This window comes from Lycium barbarum, chromosome 8 (assembly GCF_019175385.1).
Source record: "Lycium barbarum isolate Lr01 chromosome 8, ASM1917538v2, whole genome shotgun sequence".
Lineage (NCBI taxonomy): Eukaryota > Viridiplantae > Streptophyta > Magnoliopsida > Solanales > Solanaceae > Lycium > Lycium barbarum.
Genome location: NC_083344.1, coordinates 133,416,097 through 133,438,177, shown reverse-complemented (window position 1 = coordinate 133,438,177; position 22,081 = coordinate 133,416,097). Strand labels below are relative to the sequence as shown.

Genomic DNA, 22,081 nt, shown 5'->3' with positions numbered 1-22,081 from the left:
GAGAAGTTTAAAGCCAAAACATCCAAACAAACTATGTAGTCAAATCGACTAACCTATATTCGTGCTAGATTTAAATAGACAGAAAGCAGAACTTAGGGGAATAACTAAAAATTACAGCCAACATAACTGGAAAAGGTAATAAGATATGAACACCATAAATGGGGAATTACCTTCTTCGGGTGCAGCGAAGTGGGTGCGAAGCTTTCGATACACACTTGAACACTATCAACTCCGAGCTTGCGATGCTCGATTCGCAGCAACACCAGGGCAAACAAAAAATTGATCTGATATTTTGACTTGATAATAAAACAAGATTAAAACTGCTAATAGAACTCGTATTTTAGGGAATTATAGGCGACTAAAAGACTTATATTTTAGAGCTTTTCGGGGTTTCAAAAACTTGTTTCAGAACTTTAATTTTCAGGGGATTTTTGCGACTCGAAAGCCCTATTTTGTAGGGGATTTTTGGGGTTCAAGAACTCATTTTTTGTAAGGGGATTCTTGCCATTCCAGAACCTGTCCTAAACGACTTAAGACAGGATTATTTATAGGGTGGATTAGGGTTTTCGTTTGAGAGGAGTGGGGACAGAGGGAAGTGGAAGAGAGAGAGGAGCGGGGGACAGAGAGAAGTGGAAGAGAGAGGTGTGGGGGACAGAAAGAAGTGGGGAGGGGGGGGGGGAAGAGGAGCGAGAGAGAGAGATGGTGGGGAAAAGGAAAGAGAAGCGGGGGTGGTGCGGCGGACGAAAAAGAATGGGAAGGGAACCCTAATGGGTTCCCTTGTTTGGAACAAGAATTGGGCCGCCGGGTCGGGTCCGAGTAGTGGGCTGGTTATTTTAAAATGTTGGGCTGGTTGTAGATGAATAGGGTGTTGGGCTGCGTATTAAAATGACTTGTGGGTTGGTTTTATGGAATTGGGTTGATGAATTAAAATATGGGCAGAGTGAAAGAAATAGTTTGGCTTCTAAATTTAAATAAAAGACCTATTTTAATTAATTATATATTAATGGGTGTCAAAATATCATTTAATATAAAAGTATGCAATTATTGGTGTTCAGATAAAAAAATAAAAATTATATGAGGGCGTAATAGCCGTGCAATAATATTTCGAAAATCCACAGTAAATAAATACTATTATTTAATTATGCGAAGATAAATGCGATGCGTGTGCGTAAGCTGGTAAAAATGCTGAAATGATAAAAATGTGAATTATAATAATACTGGTAACAAAATAACAATAATAATAATAATAATAATAATAACAGCTAGTAACTGTAATAATGAAACACCGGTATTGATAAGGAGCTAATAATTATAAAAAAAAATATGAATAATTATTTCTTAAGTTGCCAAAAATATTAGAAGCGTGAATAGATATTTTGGGGAAGACGGGACAAAATTGGGTGTCAACAATCGATACATTTGTTGATTGAGTCTGTTAGTTGACTAGCTTGAGGACAAGCAAAGACTTTAAGTTGGGGGTGTTGATGTGCCGGTAGTTTTGGCACATCTAATGCTCTTTAACTCTAAGTTTTACTTGTTTTCGAGCAAGTTTGTGTTAGTTTGATGTGTTTTATGTGTTGTGCAGGTATTGTGAAGTTAGAATGCTCGGAAAGCGAAAAAACAAGGAAAATAGGCAATTTGTTCTGATAAGCATAAGGACGGACCGTCAACATGCTCGACGGCCCGTTGAGTTGCCTCGTCGATAAGTTCCTGCGAAGTGACAAATCATCAGGTCGTCATCAGATCGTCAACTTGCACCGTCGACATGATCGACGGTCCGTCGAAGTTTTTCGACAGTGGAGTTCCTGCAGAATGAAAAAGGCATACTCAGATCGTCGATATGGTCGTCGAGCATGTCGACGACCGTCAAAGTACAAAGACGACCCGTCGAAGTGCAAGCCGAGTTGGAACAAGACTGGGATTGATTATTCTGAGTTTGACTTGTATAAATACCTATTTAGATTTTATTTTTCAGACACTTGGAGTTTTAGGCTTGTAGTAATTACTTTTGAGTTGTTATTGCTTTTGAAGGTTTCCAAACAATTACATTCATTACTTTTAAGTTTTATTCGTAAGTTCAATACAAGAATCCAATTATACAATCTTTAATCTTTTATTGTTTTCTTGTTGCGATAGTAGCTAAACACCTTTACTAAGGTTGTGAACCCAAGGATGGGTGTGTTGTGATTGGGGATCGTGAAAGATATACGCATAATGTATTGTTAGGGTTTATTTGTTCTTCGTTTTCATCATATAGTTAGTGGTTGCAAACATTAGCTAACGCCATAAACGTTAGTTTATTTGGGAGAATAGCTAGGGTTAGGTAAGAACAAATAACAAGAACTCAGGGCTTTAAACCTTGTTTAATAAATTCACTTAGGAATAAGAGGAATTTACTTGGCATAATTAACCGTTCTTCATGCATACTTTCTTATCTTTGGAAAAAGCATAGAAAGAAATAATCTTTTCTTATTGGAAAATAGTTCAGATTCACATAGAGGTTAAGTGCATCCATACAAACAGTCCATTAGAAGTATATCAAGATCGATACCCATGATCATACACTTTATCTGACAGGGACACAACCTTGGTTCTTTTTACCCATATATTTACAACTTTAAATTTCCAGTCACTTTAAATTAGTCCACAACCCAAAACAACTATAAAACCCTTTTCTGGAATACACCAGGACCGCAAGATTAGTCTAATACTTATTTAGTAAACTTCTCACACCAAATTCTCTGTGGGATTCAATCCCAACCTCGTTGGGTTACCATATTTGACAACGTCCGCGTTATACCATTAATAGGTGTAATTTGAGCGTATCAGTGATCTATAAATCAAGGGTGAATTTGATTGGTTACACTATTCATCAACAACTTCATAAGAGCTTATACTTTGTGGAAGAATGGATTCTTGTGATGATGAAAGAAGGACGACTCAAAAGCAAGTGGACGATAGCCAAAGAAGTTTTCAACGAAATAAATGGAAAAACTTAAGAAGAATTAGCACGAAATGAATTTGGACTCAAGAACTAGTTAGCAACTAATAAGATCGATTACTAGTTGTTAAATAGTTGTAAGAATCAAAGAAGTGAGACGAAGATGAGAGGAATCGAACTTGAATCACGATACGAATTTACCTTGAATGTACGTACAAGAGCTTGTAATGGACGTCCAATTCTTTCAAGTACGTCCTCCCTAAGGCAACTCATACTTAGATTTGGTAACTTCGCAACTTTCTGGAAAATTTAAGCAATGTACGTCCAAAGGGGCAGAATAAGGACGCCCCGTATTCTTAAGTACGTCCACAATGTACGCCCTTCCCAAACAAAATACGGCCAAGGAAACAATATTACAGTGTACGCCCTACACTACGAAAGAAGTACGCCCAATACTTGTATGTATGGGATACTTCTCTATCCCGTACTTCTCCCGCCTTTCCCTCAATGATCACTGGAAATTTTATGGAAAAACGCCCACAAAGAACGTGAAGTACTTCAATGTACGTCCAAAGAGGCTTCAAGTGTGAGAAGACTGGCACGAGCACTTTTACTTATCTCTTGGTCTTATGAAAGTGGAAGGGGTAATACTGATAACTCGAATTATGATTTGCAACCATGGCAATTATTATGGCTTCTATATTTATGTTGTTAATGAGGTTGAATTATGCATAGCATAATTCGAGTTATCAGTATTACCCATGAAATTCCACCAGTCCGTACAAAACGGTCTGGGGACCTATACGGATTTCTTACACGAGTACGACGTAGCTTATTTTTCAGTTATTTGGTCCAAACACTGAGGACCCTTGTTTGGAGGACCGTCGTGTGTATTATCTCATTGATTTTGCGAGATCTGATGCGCCGACTCTGTTTGCCATGAAATTCCATGGTCCCAAACGGGCTGGGGATCTGTACGGATGGTTTGCACAGGTACGATGTAGCTTATTTTTTCATTTATATGGTCCAAACACCAATGACTCTCATTTGGAGACCCGTCGTGTGTATTAGCTCATTGATTTTGCGATATCTGAGCCGCCGACTCTGTTTGCCCTAAAATTCCACTGATTTGTACCAAACGGGCTGGCGACCTATACGGATTCCTTACACGGGTACTACGTAGCTTATTTTTCTATTTATTTGGTCCAAATATCTAGGACCCTCGTTTAGAGACCCTTCGTGTGTATCTCATTGATTTTGCGAGATCTGACGTGCCGACTCTGTTTGTCCTGAAATTCCACCGGTCCGTACCAAACGGGCTGGGGACCTATACGGATTGCTTGCACGGGCACGACGTAGCTTATTTTTTCATTTATTTGGTCCAAGAACTGAGGACCTTCGTTTGGAGACTTGTCGTGTGTATTAGCTCATTGATTTTGCGACGCCGAATCTGTTTGCCCTGAAATTCCACCAGTCCATACCAAACGGGTTGAGGACCTATACAAATTGCTTACACGGGTACGACGTAGCTTATTTTTTCATTTATTTGGTCCAAACACCGAGGACCCTCGTTTGGAGACCCGTCGTGTGTATTAACTTATTGATTTTGCGAGATTTGATGCGCCGACTCTGTTTGCCCTGAAATTCCAGTGGTCCGTACAAAACGGGCTGGGGACCTATACAGATTGCTTACACGGGTACGACGTAGCTTATTTTTTCATTTATTTGGTTCAAACACCGAGAACCCTCGTTTGGAGACCCGTCATGTGTATTGACTCATTGATTTTGTGAGATTTGATACGCCGACTCTATTTGCCCTGAAATTCCATCAGTCCGTACAAAACGAGCTAGGGACCTATACAGATTGCTTACATGGGTACGACGTAGCTTATTTTTTCATTTATTCTATCCAAATACCGAGAATCCTCATTTGGAGACCCTTCGTATGTATTGGCTCATGAAATTCGCGCGACTTTTATGAAAGTGTGCAATTTTCACGCGAAAATCATAAAATTCGTGCGAGAAATGTAAAAGTTTGCTCGAAATTTTATGAAAGTTGGCAATTTTCATGCGAAAATCATAAAATTCGCATTCACGCGAATTTTTTACACCGTGGCAACCATCTCAGAAAATAAATGAACTAAAAATTTGGTTGCTAAATGGCGCCAACCCCTACCCTTGACCCTCTAACCTCCACTTCTTACCTTATCCCAGCCCTATAGTATTTTGCGAGATTATATATAGGGAAAAGGGTCAAATATACCCCTCTACTATAGTTTATTAGCTAAGTTTATCCTCTCTTAGCCAAAGTAATTAAAAATACCCCTCTGTTAGCGAAAGTTCATATTTATACCCCTCCACAGACGGAAAAGCTCAAATCAGACCAAATTACTCATTTTTCAAAATTTACCCATGACCCATCAACTTGGGTGACCCGACTCGCAAAAATCATTTCCCCACCCAAATAATATACCCTTGTACGCCTTGGTAAAATGTTGTCCCATTAGCTACTTAGAGTCTGTTTGGATGGACTTATGCCTATAAGCTGCAAAACAGCTTATAAGCTAAAAAAAAATAAGTTGGGGTAGTCTAACTTATTTTTTTCAACTTATAAGCTGCTTTAGATAAGCTAAGTCAAATGAGCCCAATTATTTTTTTAAACTTATTTTAAGCACAAAATGACTTTAAGCTGGCCAGCCATACACTCAAAAAAACTGAAAACAGCTTATAAGCAACTTATAAGCCAATCCAAACGGGCTCTTAATTTGATAATTTGTGAGCGATTGAGGGATTTATTTCCTTTAGGCTTCGAGTATCTTTTGAGTGATTGGCTTTTTCATTGGTTCTGTGGTCATGAAAAAAGAACTGATGGGACGTGCTTTTGAGTTTCAGCTGATGTAAAAAACAAGCACATGTTACTCACCAATAACCAAATTAATAAGCTTGCACTTACCTTGTTCCTTCTCACTGCAAGCTCTTGTGGCCTTGTGGTTTTCATTTTCTTTTCCCGCATTTCAGGACACTTGCAGTGAGAGTCTCTTTTTAGTTCATTTATTATGGACTGTGTTTGTCCATACACGGTCCTTATTTTGGTGCTTGTTTGTGCAGGTTTTGTTCATTTATGGTCCAGTTTTTGAGTTCATTTATTATGGTTCACTATTGAATCATTCAGCACGGGTGCAATCCTGAAGAGTAGCGATGGAAGGGAAAAATGGAAGGGAAAACTTGAAGAGAGGGAAAGAAGGGAAAGAAAATTTATGTAACCAAGCAATGGAAGTGAAAACTTCAGCCAACCCTATGGAATGAAGAGTTCTAAGGCGTACAGGGGTATTTTATTTGGGTGGGGAAATGATTTTTGCGGTTCGGGTCACCCAAGTTGATGGCTCATGGGTATATTTTGAAAAATGGGTAATTTGATCTGATTTGGGCTTTTCCGCCCCCGGGAGGCGTATAACGGAGGGTATATTTGACCCTTTTTCCTTATATATAAATGATATTGGAATAATATATACTTTTTTTTTTTGTATTAACCAACATAAAAAATATATATATTTTTTTTTCATACCAAGTAATCAAGCTGTCAATTAATCATTCTAAGAGAAGTGGGATATTGCTAAATACTACCAAAAGTGTAGGAGGTAAAGTGGAAATTACTTGAGTGCTAGTTTTGCAGGACTAGAAACTAGAAAGAATGGCTGGAGACTAACTGGAAGGAGAATCTATCGTATTGTATGCAGTGGGGAATCCATTGTCCATCCATCCATCCATCCCCAGGAAATGGCCGACAGTTCATCTTCCATGGTTCGTCTGAATATCGGTAAGCCCTTCCCTTGCTCTTTGGCATTCAATCGTAACCTAGTGATGTGACGACTTGATTTCCAATTTCGTCACTCTGGGCAACTACTACTCTTTCTTAGGTTTCCATTTCCTAACTGTCCACTGAATGAAGCACGAGGTACAATATTGTAATCTATTTCTTTTCCCTTCCTGAATTCCCATTTCCTGCTACAACCCACACAAATAAATTAAGAAACACTCTACAAGATTCTATTACATGTTAACCTTTTTCCAGTCGTCTATACACTGGTTGAATTTTGCTTAAATTAAGTTCCAACATTTAGTAGCTAATGGAGAAAATAACATTTGCGGAGAAGAATATCTCCTACCACGACATCTGAAAAAGTGTTTTTGGTGATCGATGTATCTCCATACTGAGCTCAGAGATACCTTCATCCGGAACTACATCATCAAGATTGCGTTCACATGCATATTGGAGGTGGCTTTAGTAGCTAATGGAGAAAATAACATTTGCGGAGAAGAATATCTCCTACCACGACATCTGAAAAAGTGTTTTTGGTGATCAATGTATCTCCATACTGAGCTCAGAGATACCTTCATCCGGAACTACATCATCAAGATTGCGTTCACATGCATATTGGAGGTGGCTTCCATTTAAGCTCATCCTTGAGGATATTTTCTTTTCCACATGGATTACATATTTTAGTATTAAATAAGTAATATGCTTAATATCTTCACTTATGTTACATGAATATAAAAGGACAATGCTGAAGAATTTTCACGCATGAAATGGGTTTTGCCTTGCCATTTTCTCTCACACAATCTCTTTTGGTCTGATTTCTATGAGTGATTTTGAAAATTCTTTTCTGAAGGAGGGAAGAAATTTTGCACAACACTGGATACCCTCACGCAGCGTGAGCCGGACTCGATGCTCGCTGCTATGTTTAGTGGTCGTCATACTATATGCCAGGAGTCAGAGAAGGTACATGCTATGCACACACTCACTTCTTTAATTTCTTGGGGCACATTACTGTTGACTCTCAGATGTTGAACAATAGTCAGAGCATCATTCATAGTTAAAAGAGGAGGATAGGAAGTTAGCCTTTTACTTAACTTTAGAAAATTTTGAGTATTTTCCATGACCTGAGAGAATTGGAATCTGTTCTTAACCCTTGAAATTCTGCTCTATCTCACACCGCATACAATGATGTGAAGTAGAGAGCTGCAAGAATTTCAAACGCTTAGTTGTTCCTGCCTTACACTGCAAATAGGACAAGCAAAATCTTGATTGGAAAAAGTATGACTATTGAATACAACATATAACAAACTCCTAGGAGACTTCCTATCTGGTTGCACATAAAAGCACCAGTTCACGTTCAGTTCCTTCTAGTCAGAGACTTCCTTTCGCACTTTTGTATCTAACAAACTATATTTCCAAGGTCCAACCGATGGTTTCACCTATCATACTTTTTTGGTTATGTCTCAACTTGAGTTAAACTTAACGCTGATTACTCTGTTTGCTAGCCTGGTATATGTTTTCACTACTTCATATCTCCTTTCAATGTGTTTTTGCAGGGTTACGTATTCGTTGACAGGGACGGAAAGCATTTTCGCCATATCCTTAATTGGTTGAGGGATGGTGTAATTCCACCCCTGAAAGATTCTGAATATGCTCAGCTTCTGCGCGAAGCGGAGTACTATCAGCTTCTTGTAAATCCATTATCCTCTTTAATTGTTTATCCTGCACATATGTATGTATTGTGTTCCAAATTACTCATATTACCATATGAATGGGGTCATTAAGATTTAAGGGTAGATTTTGTTTGCTTGAACCACGTGCCAGTGCAAGAGTAATGGCTTTTCTTAGTTTTTCATGCCTTGGAGATACTTTTTCTGTAACTTTTTGGCGATTCATGTAGATGATATACTTTCATTTATTTCTTTATGCTTCTTAAAGACATAGGAGACCCTCTCCAAGTGGGAACAGGACCAGATCTGTCCTAGACCATTGAGCTATTTGAGATATAGATTGAGGTTGCTTGAGATTTTCTTGGTTTATAAACCAATATATTTCCTAAGGTTGTGGTGAACCAAAGCGCTACTTTCCATGGTTTCAAAACCATTGATTTTGAAGCACCTACTCAATAGTTGTGCTTTTATATGAAAGCTATAAAGATGTCAGTTTCATTGTCTTCATTTACTGAGAAGGTATGTTGTTCTGAAATGTAGCTAATTTGAGAGTTATAAAATATTTTCTGACAGCTAAAATACTCGTTGTGTGGCATTTCGTATGTCTATGAAGTTGTTAAGAGCTCTTAGTTTACCTATTTCATTTCAGGGACTAGTAGATGGAATTAAAGCTGCCCCTGCCCTGAGTAAGAGGAAGGAGGATGAGGAGTTGGGTACTGAATTGACACGCATTGATATTATCAAATGCATACAATCTGACAGAGTCAGATTTCGGGGAATTAATCTTTCTGGTCTTGATCTTTCGAAGTTGGTAATATAATCTAGTGCTAGACTATTTCATTTCTTTTTGCTCTTATTTGCAGATATGGACACTTAATCTAGACTTCTTGCAGTACTGTCTTGTTGTCTTATTAACTCTGCTCATTTTCTCATTTAGTTTCTGTGCTTCATACAGAGCTTATGCTTCATCTATCCTTTATATGGGCATGATCTGATTCTCCTCGTTGTTTTATGTTGTTTTTCTGTGTTTAAATAAATAAGAGGAGCAACCGTTCAGTCAAAGAAGTTATTGACAAAGGACAAATTGTCCTCAAGAAAGATAAATCTTACATTAAGAAAGGGAAATGCATTTCACTCAGTTTTCCATTTTCCAAAAAGGGGAAAAATAGAATAAAGAGTTTGGAATTCATCGAGAATTTAACGAATGTCCTGTGTCCTTACTCCACAAATTATATAAAGACTACTCTATTTTAGAGACGGTCTTCTGAGAGATAATAATCCTTAAAGAGTTTAGCATTCCTTTTTGCCCAAAATGCACCAGAAAACAGCTAGCAAAGTGCATTTTCTATCTGGAAATCTCTGTTCTTCTCTTTTTTTTTTTTCCTATGAGCCGATGAGCTCATGACTGAAGCCTTAGCATAAGGCAGAGAAGAGCTAGTTGCGGGTTGATAAGGCCAAGAAACTTATCACACATATTTTCTTTTGTTTAACAATATTTTCTCCCTAATATTGCATAGTGTGGCATGACTGATCAAAAAAAGAAAAGTTCCAAAGTGTGGCACAATCTCATAGCTAATGCACTCATACAAAGAGATGTGAATAGGTACAGTACAGTAACACTAGTATGAGGCAATGAGCTAAGTTGTGCATAATGTCTTCACTAGGGATGAGTCTACCATAAAACAGGGATGAAGCAAACATCATAAATTTTGGGGGCAATTTTGCTTTTCAGGTGAAGGGGTTGAGGTACAATGCAAGGGGAGAATTTTAAGTAAAGACTCAATGTCTCTTGGCTGAATTCATTTCAAGAAGAAGAAGAGACTTCTTTATATTTCTTGATGATTTGTACATCCCATGAGAATGGGTACTTCTACAATAGTCCTTAGACTAAATAAGGAAAGACAATTACACAATCAATTACAATATTCTAAAATCAACACTCCTACAATTAAGCTAGGAAGTCTCCAATCAATCAACACTCCCCCTCAAGTTGGTGCAAAGATCAAAAGAAGTTGTTTACTTGATAAAAAGAAAAGTTGGTGCAAAGATGTCGCACAACTTGCAAACCAGTATATGAAAAATTCTTTTGTTTAGACCTTTGGTAAACACATCAGCTGTTTTTCTGATGACACATGGAACAAACTCAAGACCCCACTTGTAACTTTTTCTTTGATAAAGTGTCAATCATTTCAACATGCACTATTCAGGACTGAACTATGAGCTATATTAATTGCAACCTTGTTATCACAATAGAAGATAACTTTTTCTTTTTTCTTTTTCTGACAATCTCAATTACTCTAGTAGCTTTTGTAACCACAAAAGTTCAGACAATCTGGGTCATAGCTCTATATTCTGGCTCTGCACTTGATCTAGCAGTTACACTTTACTTCTCCAAGTGACCAGGTTTCCTCCTACAAGTGTACAGTAGAGACCTAACCCAATCCCGGTCTATAAGGACTTCTATTTGGAGGTGACTATGTTTGGAGAAAACTAGACCTTTCCCTAGGGTTGATTTCAAACACCGCAAAATGTGAAAGACAACTTGCATATGAGGATCTCGGGGATCATGCATGAACCGACTCACCAAGCCGACTTAATAGCTATGTCTGGTCTAGTGTGAGAAAGATAAACGAGTTCAAACCAACTTTTGATATCTTTTTTTTTTTTTTTTTTTTAAACTAGTAACTTTAACATTTAATATATCTCCTTATCAACTAACTCTCTGACTTCGCTTTTGAAATTTGTATTTCTGTGGGCGATTATGTTGGTTTATGACCCGTCATATCAGTTTCTTTCAAGAGGTCTAGATTATAACTCCTTTGAGAAAGAAACATTGCTCTTTTGATCTTATAACCTCAATTCCCAAGAAGTATTGCAGTTTTCCTAGATCCTTGATATGAAATTCCTGTGCCAACAACTTGTTCAATCAGATCATCTCCTCTTTGTCATCTCATGTCATTACTATGTCATCAAAATAAACTATGAGAAGAATGAGTTTACCCTTTTGATGTCTTATGAAGAGGGTGTGATCAACATTGCTTTGTTGGTAACGAAGGAGATCATTGCTTTGCAGAATCTGTCACACCAAGCTCTAGGGGATTTTTTTTTGTTTTTGTAATTGGGGGTAGGGGAATGGGAAGGGGAAATAGGGAAGGGGATGACAAGGTGCGGAATCGAATCCTCACCAAGAAAGTGAATGTTCTAGTAGCCAACCAACTGAACTATTAAGATTCCCCAACTCTAGGGGATTGCTTCAGTCTATACTAGGCTTTCTTCGGTCTGTATACCTTTCCTTGATTTTGTTCAATATCAAATCCAGGAGGAATCTGCATATACACCTCTTCTTCTAAGTCTCCATGAAGAAATGCATTCTTCATTATGAAATTGTTTTAAGTCCCAATCAAGATTGGCTGCTCAAGACCAAAAAATTCTAATGGTGTTCATTTTAGAAACAGGGACCAATCTTGCTTTGAATCTTTCAGTAGAACCATCAACGTTATGTTTCATAGTGAAGACCCATTTGCAGCCAACCAACTTCTTGTCTAGTGGTGATGTCACAAGTTCCCACCTTAATAAAATTATTACTCTAAGGAGCGAAGGTGGAAATTCCAAAAAAGGAAGCCCATTTTGGTAGCATATGATGATGACTTCTTTGTCTTACTATAGTTGGCGATGTCAGATATGTTGATATCATAATTCATGCAATTTTCTACAACTTTTTAATTAGTCAATGGTATCTGTTCTAAGTGCAGGACTTGTCATTTGTGGATTTCAGCTATGCATGTCTGAAAACGGTGTTCTTTTCACGTGCCAATCTTCAGTGTGCAAAATTCAGGGTATGACTGCTTAATTGAATGTTGCTGAATTTTCTGCTGCTTTAGTGTAATGGTCTTTGAGAATGTTGTACTGTTATAATTACAGTCATAATACCTTGGGGAGGGTGTGCTTCTAACTTTAGCAGTAAATTTCTATTATTTACACTTGTGATAATAGTCTAGAATAATATATAATTCAAGAAAGACCGTTGTAGTACTAAACTTTCTGTGGATGAGCTACTTTTTTCTTTTGATAAGTTAAATAATTTATTAACAATTGGGAAACCCCATATACAAGCCGTATACCAAAAGAAGATAACCTACATCAAAATATGGTTCTCAACAAAAGAGATCCAATCCTCTATGCAAATAGGTACCTCATAAGTACACCAAAAAGTAACTAGAGACGAAACAGTGAAACACTCCTATGCAATTTTACAAAATCTTGTTCCACCCCATCAAATGCCCTCCTATTTCTCTCTTTTTTTGGTAAAGTAATAAAATTCATTAGTAAAACATCAAGGAGATGCAAGGTTACAGATGGGAAAAGCTGACAGACTTGGCCAAAACCTGTAGAACAATCTAAAGATATCCTATCTCTACTGAACTAGAGAAAAGGAGCTGACAAAGTCTAGAAAGTTACCCACATTGTTTACAGGGGCAAAAAAATGCCAACTAAAAAGACTAACTAAACACCTAGACTTTAGAGAGCAAATAGGAGTTGAGATTCCTTCAAAGCATCTGCTGTTTCTCTTCTTCCATAGGGTCCAAAAAATTACTGCTGGGATCATTCTCCAGATTCTTTTAATGGATTTGTCAACTCTCCAGAGTATCCAGCTAGCATATTGCCCTCCTATTTCTCTCTTTCCAAATGACCCACATGATTGCTAAGGGGGCAATCCTCCATGCCCTTAGGCTTCTCTTTTCCAGTCTTATAAGCCCAACTTTGCAAAGCCTCTTTCACTGTGCGTGGCATTACCCATTGCATCCGGAGCAAATGAGAGCCACCCTCCATAACCGATTAGCTACCTTACGGTGCAAAAGAAGGTGATCAACATTTGCACCTGAACTTTTACACGTAAAGCACCAACTGACATAATTAATCCTCCTCTTTCTCAAGTTTTCCGCAGTTAAGATCGCACTCCTAGCCGCCAACCATGCAAAGAAACACACCTTTCTCGGTGCTCTAGGAATCCATATGGTGTCATGGGGGAAAGTACATTCCTCTCTCAGCAATAGCTTCTTCTAAAAAGAGCTAACCCAGAATAACCCATCTCCACTTTCCTTCCCGTTCCATACATTCGAGAAGTTGTTAGGTGTGTCAAGCCCATACAAACACTCAATCAGATTGTGAAACTCTTACATCTCCCAGTTCTGAAGGGTCCTTCTGAATCTTAAATCCCAGTGAAACAACCCCTCATGAGACCTACAGATTTGTTGGACTGTTATCTCTCTTTGGCTGGATAAATGATATGAATTAGGGAAGGCTTCCTTTAACACATTCTCCCCACACCACTTATGGCCCCAAAAACTAATCCTGCTACCATCCCCAACCTTAAAGAATATATGTCCACAGAAGTCTTCCCACCCCTTCATGATACTCCTCCACAAACCACACCCAAACGGCATTGTAATGTTACTAGTCCTCCATCCTCCTTCCATAGCTCATACTTTTCCGCTACCACCCCCTTCCAAAAAAGCATTCTCCTCCACCCCATATCTCCACATCCACTTCCCTAACATAGCTTTATTGAACACTTTGAGATCCTTTAGCTCCAAGACCTCCCCATTTATTTGGAGATGTGACAACTCTCCAATTCACGAGTTGATGTTTTCTAATACCTTCCGTAGTATCCCACTGAAAGTTACGCTGAAGTTTTCCAACTTTTCAGTCACTTTGCCAGGGGCCTGCAAGAGTGACATGAAATAAGTAGGAATGCTGGAGAGAGTGCTTTGGATCAATACTTCCTTCCCCCTTTCGACAAGTACCTCTTCTACCAACCCGCTAGCCGCTTCTCTACTCTCTCGATCACCGGATTCCACACTGCAATATCTTTGCTAGAAACACCCAATGAATGTCCCAAATAGGTAGTGGGAAGAGTACCCACCTTGCAATTCAGCATCTGCGCCATCTCCTCGATGTTACACACTTGCCCCACTGGAGTGATCTCACATTTAATGAGATTAATCTTAAGGCCTGACACAACCTGGAACCAAATAAGGATCTGTTGCAAATGATCTAGCTGGGGACTTCTGCATCACATAAAACCAAATTATTATCTGCGAATAAAAGATGTGTAACTGTAATTTCTATGACCTCTAAATGAAGCGTCAAAGCCCTTCAAAAGATTTCCACTGACCGCCCTAATACTAATTGCTTCCCATGAATTAGTTACTAAAATAATACTATTTTTTTCTTGGTCGGTCTTTAACTTTTGTCGCAGGATGTCGATGCTGAAGCTTCCATTTTTCACAATGCCACGTTGCGCGAGTAAGCTATAGCACATAATCTTTCAGTCTCCACATCTTATGTAGCTCATGCATAGTGTTTAATCATCTTAACAGTGTTTGATTTTTTGAAGATTCACCCTCTTTACATCATCTTTTTAAAAGACTTTACATGTTTGTGTGAATGAAAACTTTAAGCACATAAATGCTATTTTCAAGCTCATCTTTACGGTCAAGTTGCAACCTTAGTGATTTCATATTGCCAAGGGAAGATGTGAATTCACTGGAGCTAATCTTCGTGGAGCTGTATTAGCTGGTGCTAATCTTCAAAGTGCAAATTTACAAGGTAATGGTTACTACACAGTACAGATTTGTTCTGAAATTAAACGGGTGAGACAGATATCTTCAGGTGGAGTTCTGCACAAGTAATATTACAATTTACAACCAATAATTTGTTTTTCTTCAAGTTTGTTGTTACGTGGGGTGGGGGTGGGGGTGGGGATGGGTGGGTGGGTGTTGAGAGAATGAGAACAGCAAGAGTGACTTGTTTCTCTGCAAGAGAGTTATGATTTCTGTAGCATCAGGCACTCCTATGGAAGTGTGCTATGTTTCTGTTCTGTGGTGCATATTTGAAGATGTGCTAGAACGTCAAATGTTTAGTGTTAGACTGGTAGGTTATAATGTCTGAAGTATGTTCTGGATTCATCAACTTATCAGATAATCAACGTATCTTCCTTCTTCTGCTTGTCACATAATGAAAGCATGTTTTAGGATAAGAGCACGGGTGCTGTGAACGTGGGGTAGAGCTGTTTCCTCTGCTTCATATGGTGTAAAGTCAAAAGCGTATTCATGGTAATAGCTTTAAGAGATTTTAAGTAGATTGGAGGGCTCCATTGTTTTTGTGCTCTACCACTATGTTCTCCTACTTGTCCGTAAATCTTTTCCTTATCTACAAAAGAGAACATCCACACTACACCTCGTTCCTTTAATACCGGCATAGCTATACTATGTATTTAATACCTACCATAGCTATACTATATGTTTCAAGAAGAATACTACACCAGAGAGAAAAATACATTGAGAACAAAGTCTCCTTCTTCTTCCCCTCATTTCTCTAGATTTGGCCGCCATTCCTCTCCTCTTCTGCCAGTTTATTCAAGCTTAAAAACTCCCTCCACCGACTACGCCGGAGAATTTGGTTTCGGATCTGGTCGTTGAACACACCGGTGGTCGCTGTATTTCGAATCTGTGATCTGGTCGTTGAATATGGCGGTGGTCGCTGTATTTCGGATCTGAGATCTGGTCGTTGTGAATACGCCGGTGGTCGTTTAATTTGGTTTCAGATTTGGTCATTGAATACTCCGGCGTAAACTAGACCGGCGGCAGGTCTAGCTGACCTTGCACGCTGTATTTGTTTCTTGTATTTCTCAGATCTGGCCGACTTAATTCCGACCGGATTTGAGTGTATTATGCATTTTTGAATGTAAATATAATATATTTTTTGTATTTTCGCCTGTATTTTTGTTGTTTCAATACAACCGAATTGAACTAAGTGAATTGAATATAGTGTAAAAGTTGTGAATGAATACAGTGAATTGAATACGGCTGAATGTCCCTGTATTTTTTGAATTTTTGTTGTTTGAATACAACCGAATTGAATACCAGTGTAAAAGTAGCTACTAATGAATACAACGGAATACACCCTATGGCAAGGAATTAGTAGCTACTAGCCGTAATTAGCTAAACTACAGCTATGGCTCGTTAGAAGCGTCCAAACTATAGGTGTTTCTGGAAGTTACCCATTAATTAATGTGTCATGGAAGTCACAAAAATTTTCATGTGAGATGATGGGAGTACTTTGTGGATGCTAAGGGAGCTAACTCCCAACTATCGTTTATGTGAAACTTGCTGTAAATATTATATCTCATGGATGATTGTCCTCAATTTTAGTCAATCAACCAACTACGCCTAAATGTCCTAGACTTCAATCATTTGGAGAATTTCAATGTAGGCTTGCTGGCTAGCCAATGATTTTCTTAGATGTTTAAATTGGAAATTTGATTTCCAGGTTAGCTATAGCAGTAATATACATTCTAGTATTATGCTCTGTATCTCCTATAAGAAAAGAAAGCATGTAAAGCATTCTTTGAATTTGTTCAGTGGAATGCCAAATTGGCTCCTTCTTTTGAATTTAACAAAGCAATGCCAAGTGGCCTCATTATTTTAGATCTTGCTAGATTATAATAATTGATTAGAAATTCAGCGACTAACAGGGCGAAAACATGATTTTTCCATGCTTAGTTAACAAAGCAACAACAACAACGTACCCAGTGGAATCCCACTATGTGGGGTCTCGGCTTAGTCAACAAAGCCAAAGAAAAAAGAGTTATTTTCCTATACAATACTGCTAGACTATGTATAAATCGGCATATATTATTATCTGAAATATTTCCTGATGTGTGTGCGCTCTTTAGCAGGCTGTTCTTTTTTCCCATGTAAAGTATGATGAACGGTCTGCTTGTTGTCTAGATTTCTATTCTTGTTCTTATTATTTTTCTTCTTCTCTCCGGCATTTGTATTATTATGATAATCTTCCTTTACTTCAATACAGATGCTTGTCTAATAGGCTGTAGCTTTTGTGGGGCGGATCTTCGTTCTGCTCACCTACAGGTTAAACCTTTGAAACTGTAAATCTGTCTTTGGCTGCATCCTCTTTGGATCCTTTTTAACTTTTTGATACTTGTAGTGTGTAAAGATTCTTTGTCTAAATCCTCTCACTTGAGTTTTACAACTCTGTTTAGCATTTATATTCTGAGGCTTGTGTAAATGCGCTAAATTACTGTATATATTAATTTTCAAATTCTCAGACAGCTGATCTTACCAATGCCAACCTCGAAGGAGCTAATCTCGAAGGAGCCAATCTGAAGGTAAAAGTTATGCATGTATTACTTTTGTGTAAATTCACCCAAAGGTGTGAGTATCAGTCTGCCTAAGCCCGTATTGGACAGAAGCAGCTATTAAAAGATAAAACTATAGTCAAAAGTATTTCTCTGGTGAACAGGTGACCTTTGAGCTATTTTTATTGCTCGTAATTCAGTGGAAGTTCACTCAATCAGTCTCGATTTCTTTGCGCTTCTGCTTAAATCTTGGAAACTTTCTTTAAAAGTACTTTCCAGACTGTTAAAATATTTTTATTGGTTGTAATTAACTGGAAGTTCTTTCAAATGATCATATCATTCCATCTCTGCTATTTTTTTTTTTTTTTTGCTAAATAAGATGATCCATTTCTGCTAAAATCTTACTAACTGTTCTTTAACAGTGATTTCAAAGTACTCTGTAAATTTTTGCTTCTTGCTTGGACCACAGCCTCTTGCAGAAATGCAGGGTAAGGCAGCATACAATAGACCATTGTGGTCCGGCCCTTCCCCGGACCCCGCGCATAGCGGGAGCTTAGTGCACCGGACTGCCCTTTTACGGTAACACATGGGCCTTGTGTTCGCCTCAAAAGCATTTCCCTGATGTATTATGCTATTTATGTTGGCCTGACCTGCAGAACTTAACAATTAAATGGTGAAGGGTCTGAGGTTGCTAACCACTAGGGGCTAAAGTTGACAAGGCACGAAATGTTTAACCTGAACTGACAAGCATACCCAGACACCACCTTATAAGGCGTGCAACCCTCCTTCCCTTCTGATGTGTGATAAATGGGTCCTACATTACTTGCCTATCAGTGTCACCCGAACCCTTCTTTGTCTTCACCTGGACGGGCCCTATTTTTTCCATAAGGCACTTGGAACACCCAGTTTACTATACCACCTAAAGTATAGTGCAATAACATTTCTTCTTTCAGTCCCAAACCAAGAGTTTGTGCCAATCACCTCCAACAACTTGAGTAAATGAGTCTCCCAAGCAGTCTCGAAAGATAACTCTCACCAGTAATCAATTTTTTCTTGAACTTTGTGTTCAAGGGTCTCTCTCTCTCTCTCTTTCTCCTTTTCTCTTTGGAATCTATAAATAGAGGGGCGGGAAGGGTTGACAGATCCTTCTATATTGTCAAAAAGTACAAAAAATAATGAGATAGCCTACTCATCCAAAGAGCATATGAATTCTTATGATGAGTCAGCTACGCTTATTATTTTTCCTTCTGAATCTAGACAAGACTCAGTTTCCTTTAATGCCTCTTTATTGATTTTCCACCACTTATTCCAGGGTGCAAAGTTAACCAATGCAAATCTGAAGGGTGCAAACCTTCAAAGAGCTTATCTTCGGCATGTGAATCTTCGTGATACAGTAAGTCATATTACGACTGTCAATGAAAGTGCTTTGTTATTTCCTCTGTATATTTCATTTCATCCTCAATTATGTTGATTCTGTGAAACACAGATGTGGGAATTTTACGAGAGAATATAATTGCCTGAAACAGAACCAGGTTTTCATTCACTGAGAAGGATTTACCTTTTCCCTGACCTTTTGCTGAATGTTCTTAATCCAATTCACCGATGAATTTCCATCTGGAAGGAAAGAAAATTGATAATGTGAATCAAAGTTCTCTTGAATATTAATGAAGTTATATTAGGATCTCAGGGAATTCCAATGGAACGCTCTTAGTCTTTGAACTTCAAACTACTTATAGGAAATGCACTTGACCTCACCAACTATTGGGATGCTAGTAATCACGAATTCCTAAAGATACGTGAATGACACTCTCTCCCGTTAAACCATCTCTCCTGTAAATCTGCCTTTCAAATACCTTTTCCGACTCAAACCACTGAGTTTTTGGGTGTTCGTGTGGCTACTATCTCACGAGTTCATTTTGACTATCTTGCATGATGAAATAACCTTCCCAGCCTCTCAAGTTCTCTTGTGCTGTCTTGCATATTTCTGATTATGACTACTAAACCGTACTTTATTTTCTATGTATTATGTGTAAAGAAGCATGAGAAGTTAACGTTACCATTTTTTAATATCTAGCACCAGGTTTTGGAGTAAAATGGTATGTACATTATGCTCTTTGACTACTTTATCTTCTCTATGAAGTTTATGAGACCCCTATCAAATTATGTGCTCGGTCAAAGTCCCACAAAATTTGAAACATATTAGAGCCATAATTTTCCCCTAAGTTGTAGTGGTTGCTGATCTGCCAAGGAATATGTATCGGAATGTGTGCTATCCTGAGGCGAGCTTGTGCTCTTAGCATGTGATTTCTGAGGTCACATGCGCAAAACTTGCTTGGTAATTCCGTAAAATGTTGCTCTCGGATGATCAAATCTGATACCTATAAGCAGTGAATTTCTAGTGCTCCTATTAGTTGCGTTTATTTTTTTATTTTTGGCACATTGGGAAATACTAAAAGGTACTAAAATCATTCATAAGCTGCACTGCTTATAGCTGCCAGGAGCAAGAACTCCATTTCCTTGAGCGCATCTTCCCATATTAGCAAATGCTTCATGTCTGTGACCTTTATTTGCCGAAAAGTCTGCACACTGTTTTGCCTCCCTCCAGATATTGATAATATTTGCCTTGTTGACTTCCGGCAGGTATCTGCAATCTTCGATATTAGCCCTTGAGGATGAAAGCGTATGTCGCATTCGTTGATAAGCTTAACAGCAAGTTAACTCTTTATGTCTCATTGCCTTTGCTAATTGTAGCACTTGTTCGACTCCTAGTTCCGTAGTGAGGCTTGAGGTAGATCTCATCTTACCTGAATATCCCAAGATCCACTTCCCTTGATCATCTCTAAAAAGTCCTCCAAAAGCAGCATTTCCAATTTGGATTTTCACATTGCCATCAGTATTCGATTTGACCCATCAAAAAAGCAAAGAGGAGATTAAGCGATTAGTTTAAGTTAAGATATAGAGGTTTGTCAAGGAAATACTTCAACAGCTTTCCAAGCATAATCAGTTAATCGCTAATATGTGCGAAGATCAGTAGGTAGACATTTTTTTCCAATCAAATTTCGATTTCTTTCTTTCCATGTATGCCAAATAAATGAAAATAAAAGTGTAACACTACAGGAGATCAATAATAGTATCATCAATCCATTCAAGCATAAGCTTAGCATTTGCATCAATCTCATTTTGTGAGAGGACAACTATTCCAAATCTATTTATATTTTGGACATGTCCTAATAATATGTGAAGAGTCCTCCGCATCATCATCACGTCGTTCACATTTGGGGGGAGTGAGTTATCTTCCTGGTGAATCTGAACTCATTTGACATAGCTTGTTATGTCTTACAAGCCATATGAAGTGTTTTATTCTCCAAGGAAGGTGAAGTTTCCATATACTAGTCAATATCCTATCATTTGAGTTGTATGCGTTTATGCTTCTATCAATCCATGACTAAACTCCTTTTTAGCACTGCATGCAATGTAGAAATGTCTGATGTGACAAAATCTAAACACAGTAGTTTCCAGATCGTATATTTGCCTGGAATAGAGGGAAAGGTGTTAGTAACTTGAGTGGGTGTGATTCAGCTCTGTTGCTTAGTATTCTCTGCTCGGCATTGTAATTGATTCTAGTTGAACTAAAGTATTTCTCTGTTTCTCTCAGCATTTGGAAGGGGCGAAGCTTGATGGTGCCAATTTACTGGGTGCAATCAGGTGACACCACAGATTTGTTCTCACCCCAAACCTCTCCTAGAGTGATGTTAAAAAAAGAGAGAAGACTACAAAAGGGAATTGTATAGAAATAGTATCGAGTCTATAACATGTACTGACTGTTGTAGCTTAATTTGGTGGTATGAATCTCAATTCAACTATGTGTATGTGTGTAAACCCAATTTGTTTCAAACCAAGCAACTATCTGGCCTTGCAAAGATGTTTAGCTTTTCAAATCTGAGATGATTAAAGAACTGCCAAGAAGAATTGACATGCTCTAGCCTGTCTAGAGACGAGAATTTGTGCGCAATACCTCCTGATATGCCTGCATATTGGGGTGTTTCAAAAGAAATGATTTATGGATCATGCACTAATCACACCGATCTAGTTTAAGAATAGATGAATGTATCCAACGCAGTAACATCCTTTCAAATTTTCTATTCAGTGCAAAACTAAACAGGGAGTAGCATGTAGGAATCTATATTTCTATATATAAGATAAAGCTAGGCATAGACAAGGTAATGTGACACCTCTCTATGGCCTAGAATGCTATTTATCTTTTTTCTCTTTTTTTTTTGGGTATTTTTTCCTTCATTTCTCTACATAATCTACTAACTAATTAGATTAACAAAAACCTCACAAATTAAACTACTATTAATTAGGGAAGCAATTACTCAGAAAATTAAATATGGAAAATGGTAGTTTCCAAAACTTTTCAGTTATAGAGCTCGTTTGGCTTAGCTTATAAGTTGTTTTCAGCTTTTTTGAGTGTTTGGCTGGCCAGCTTATAA

At 38.1% G+C, this 22,081-nt stretch overlaps 1 protein-coding gene across 1 annotated transcript; it reads left to right on the top strand.

Annotated features, from left to right (window-relative positions):
• Window positions 1-5,788: 5,788 nt before the first annotated feature.
• On the top strand, window positions 5,789-21,544 carry LOC132607619 (FH protein interacting protein FIP2-like). The gene is made up of 12 exons (XM_060321710.1): window positions 5,789-5,969; window positions 6,050-6,758; window positions 7,612-7,721; window positions 8,315-8,449; window positions 9,078-9,239; window positions 12,181-12,264; window positions 14,688-14,734; window positions 14,964-15,037; window positions 17,303-17,361; window positions 17,559-17,618; window positions 18,901-18,981; window positions 21,244-21,544. Exons 2-12 carry the CDS (start codon window positions 6,719-6,721, stop codon window positions 21,295-21,297), a joined length of 906 nt encoding a protein of 301 aa, XP_060177693.1. The 5' UTR covers window positions 5,789-5,969; window positions 6,050-6,718; the 3' UTR covers window positions 21,298-21,544.
• Window positions 21,545-22,081: the final 537 nt, after the last annotated feature.

Bases quoted from the DNA above. Each gene is read 5' to 3' on its own strand.
- LOC132607619 (XM_060321710.1), top strand. From the start codon at position 6,719: ATGGCCGACAGTTCATCTTCCATGGTTCGTCTGAATATCG. The intron at 9,240-12,180 runs GTAATATAATCT...TTCTAAGTGCAG, and splicing joins GTCTTGATCTTTCGAAGTTG to GACTTGTCATTTGTGGATTT. The intron at 17,362-17,558 runs GTTAAACCTTTG...TCAAATTCTCAG, and splicing joins TTCGTTCTGCTCACCTACAG to ACAGCTGATCTTACCAATGC.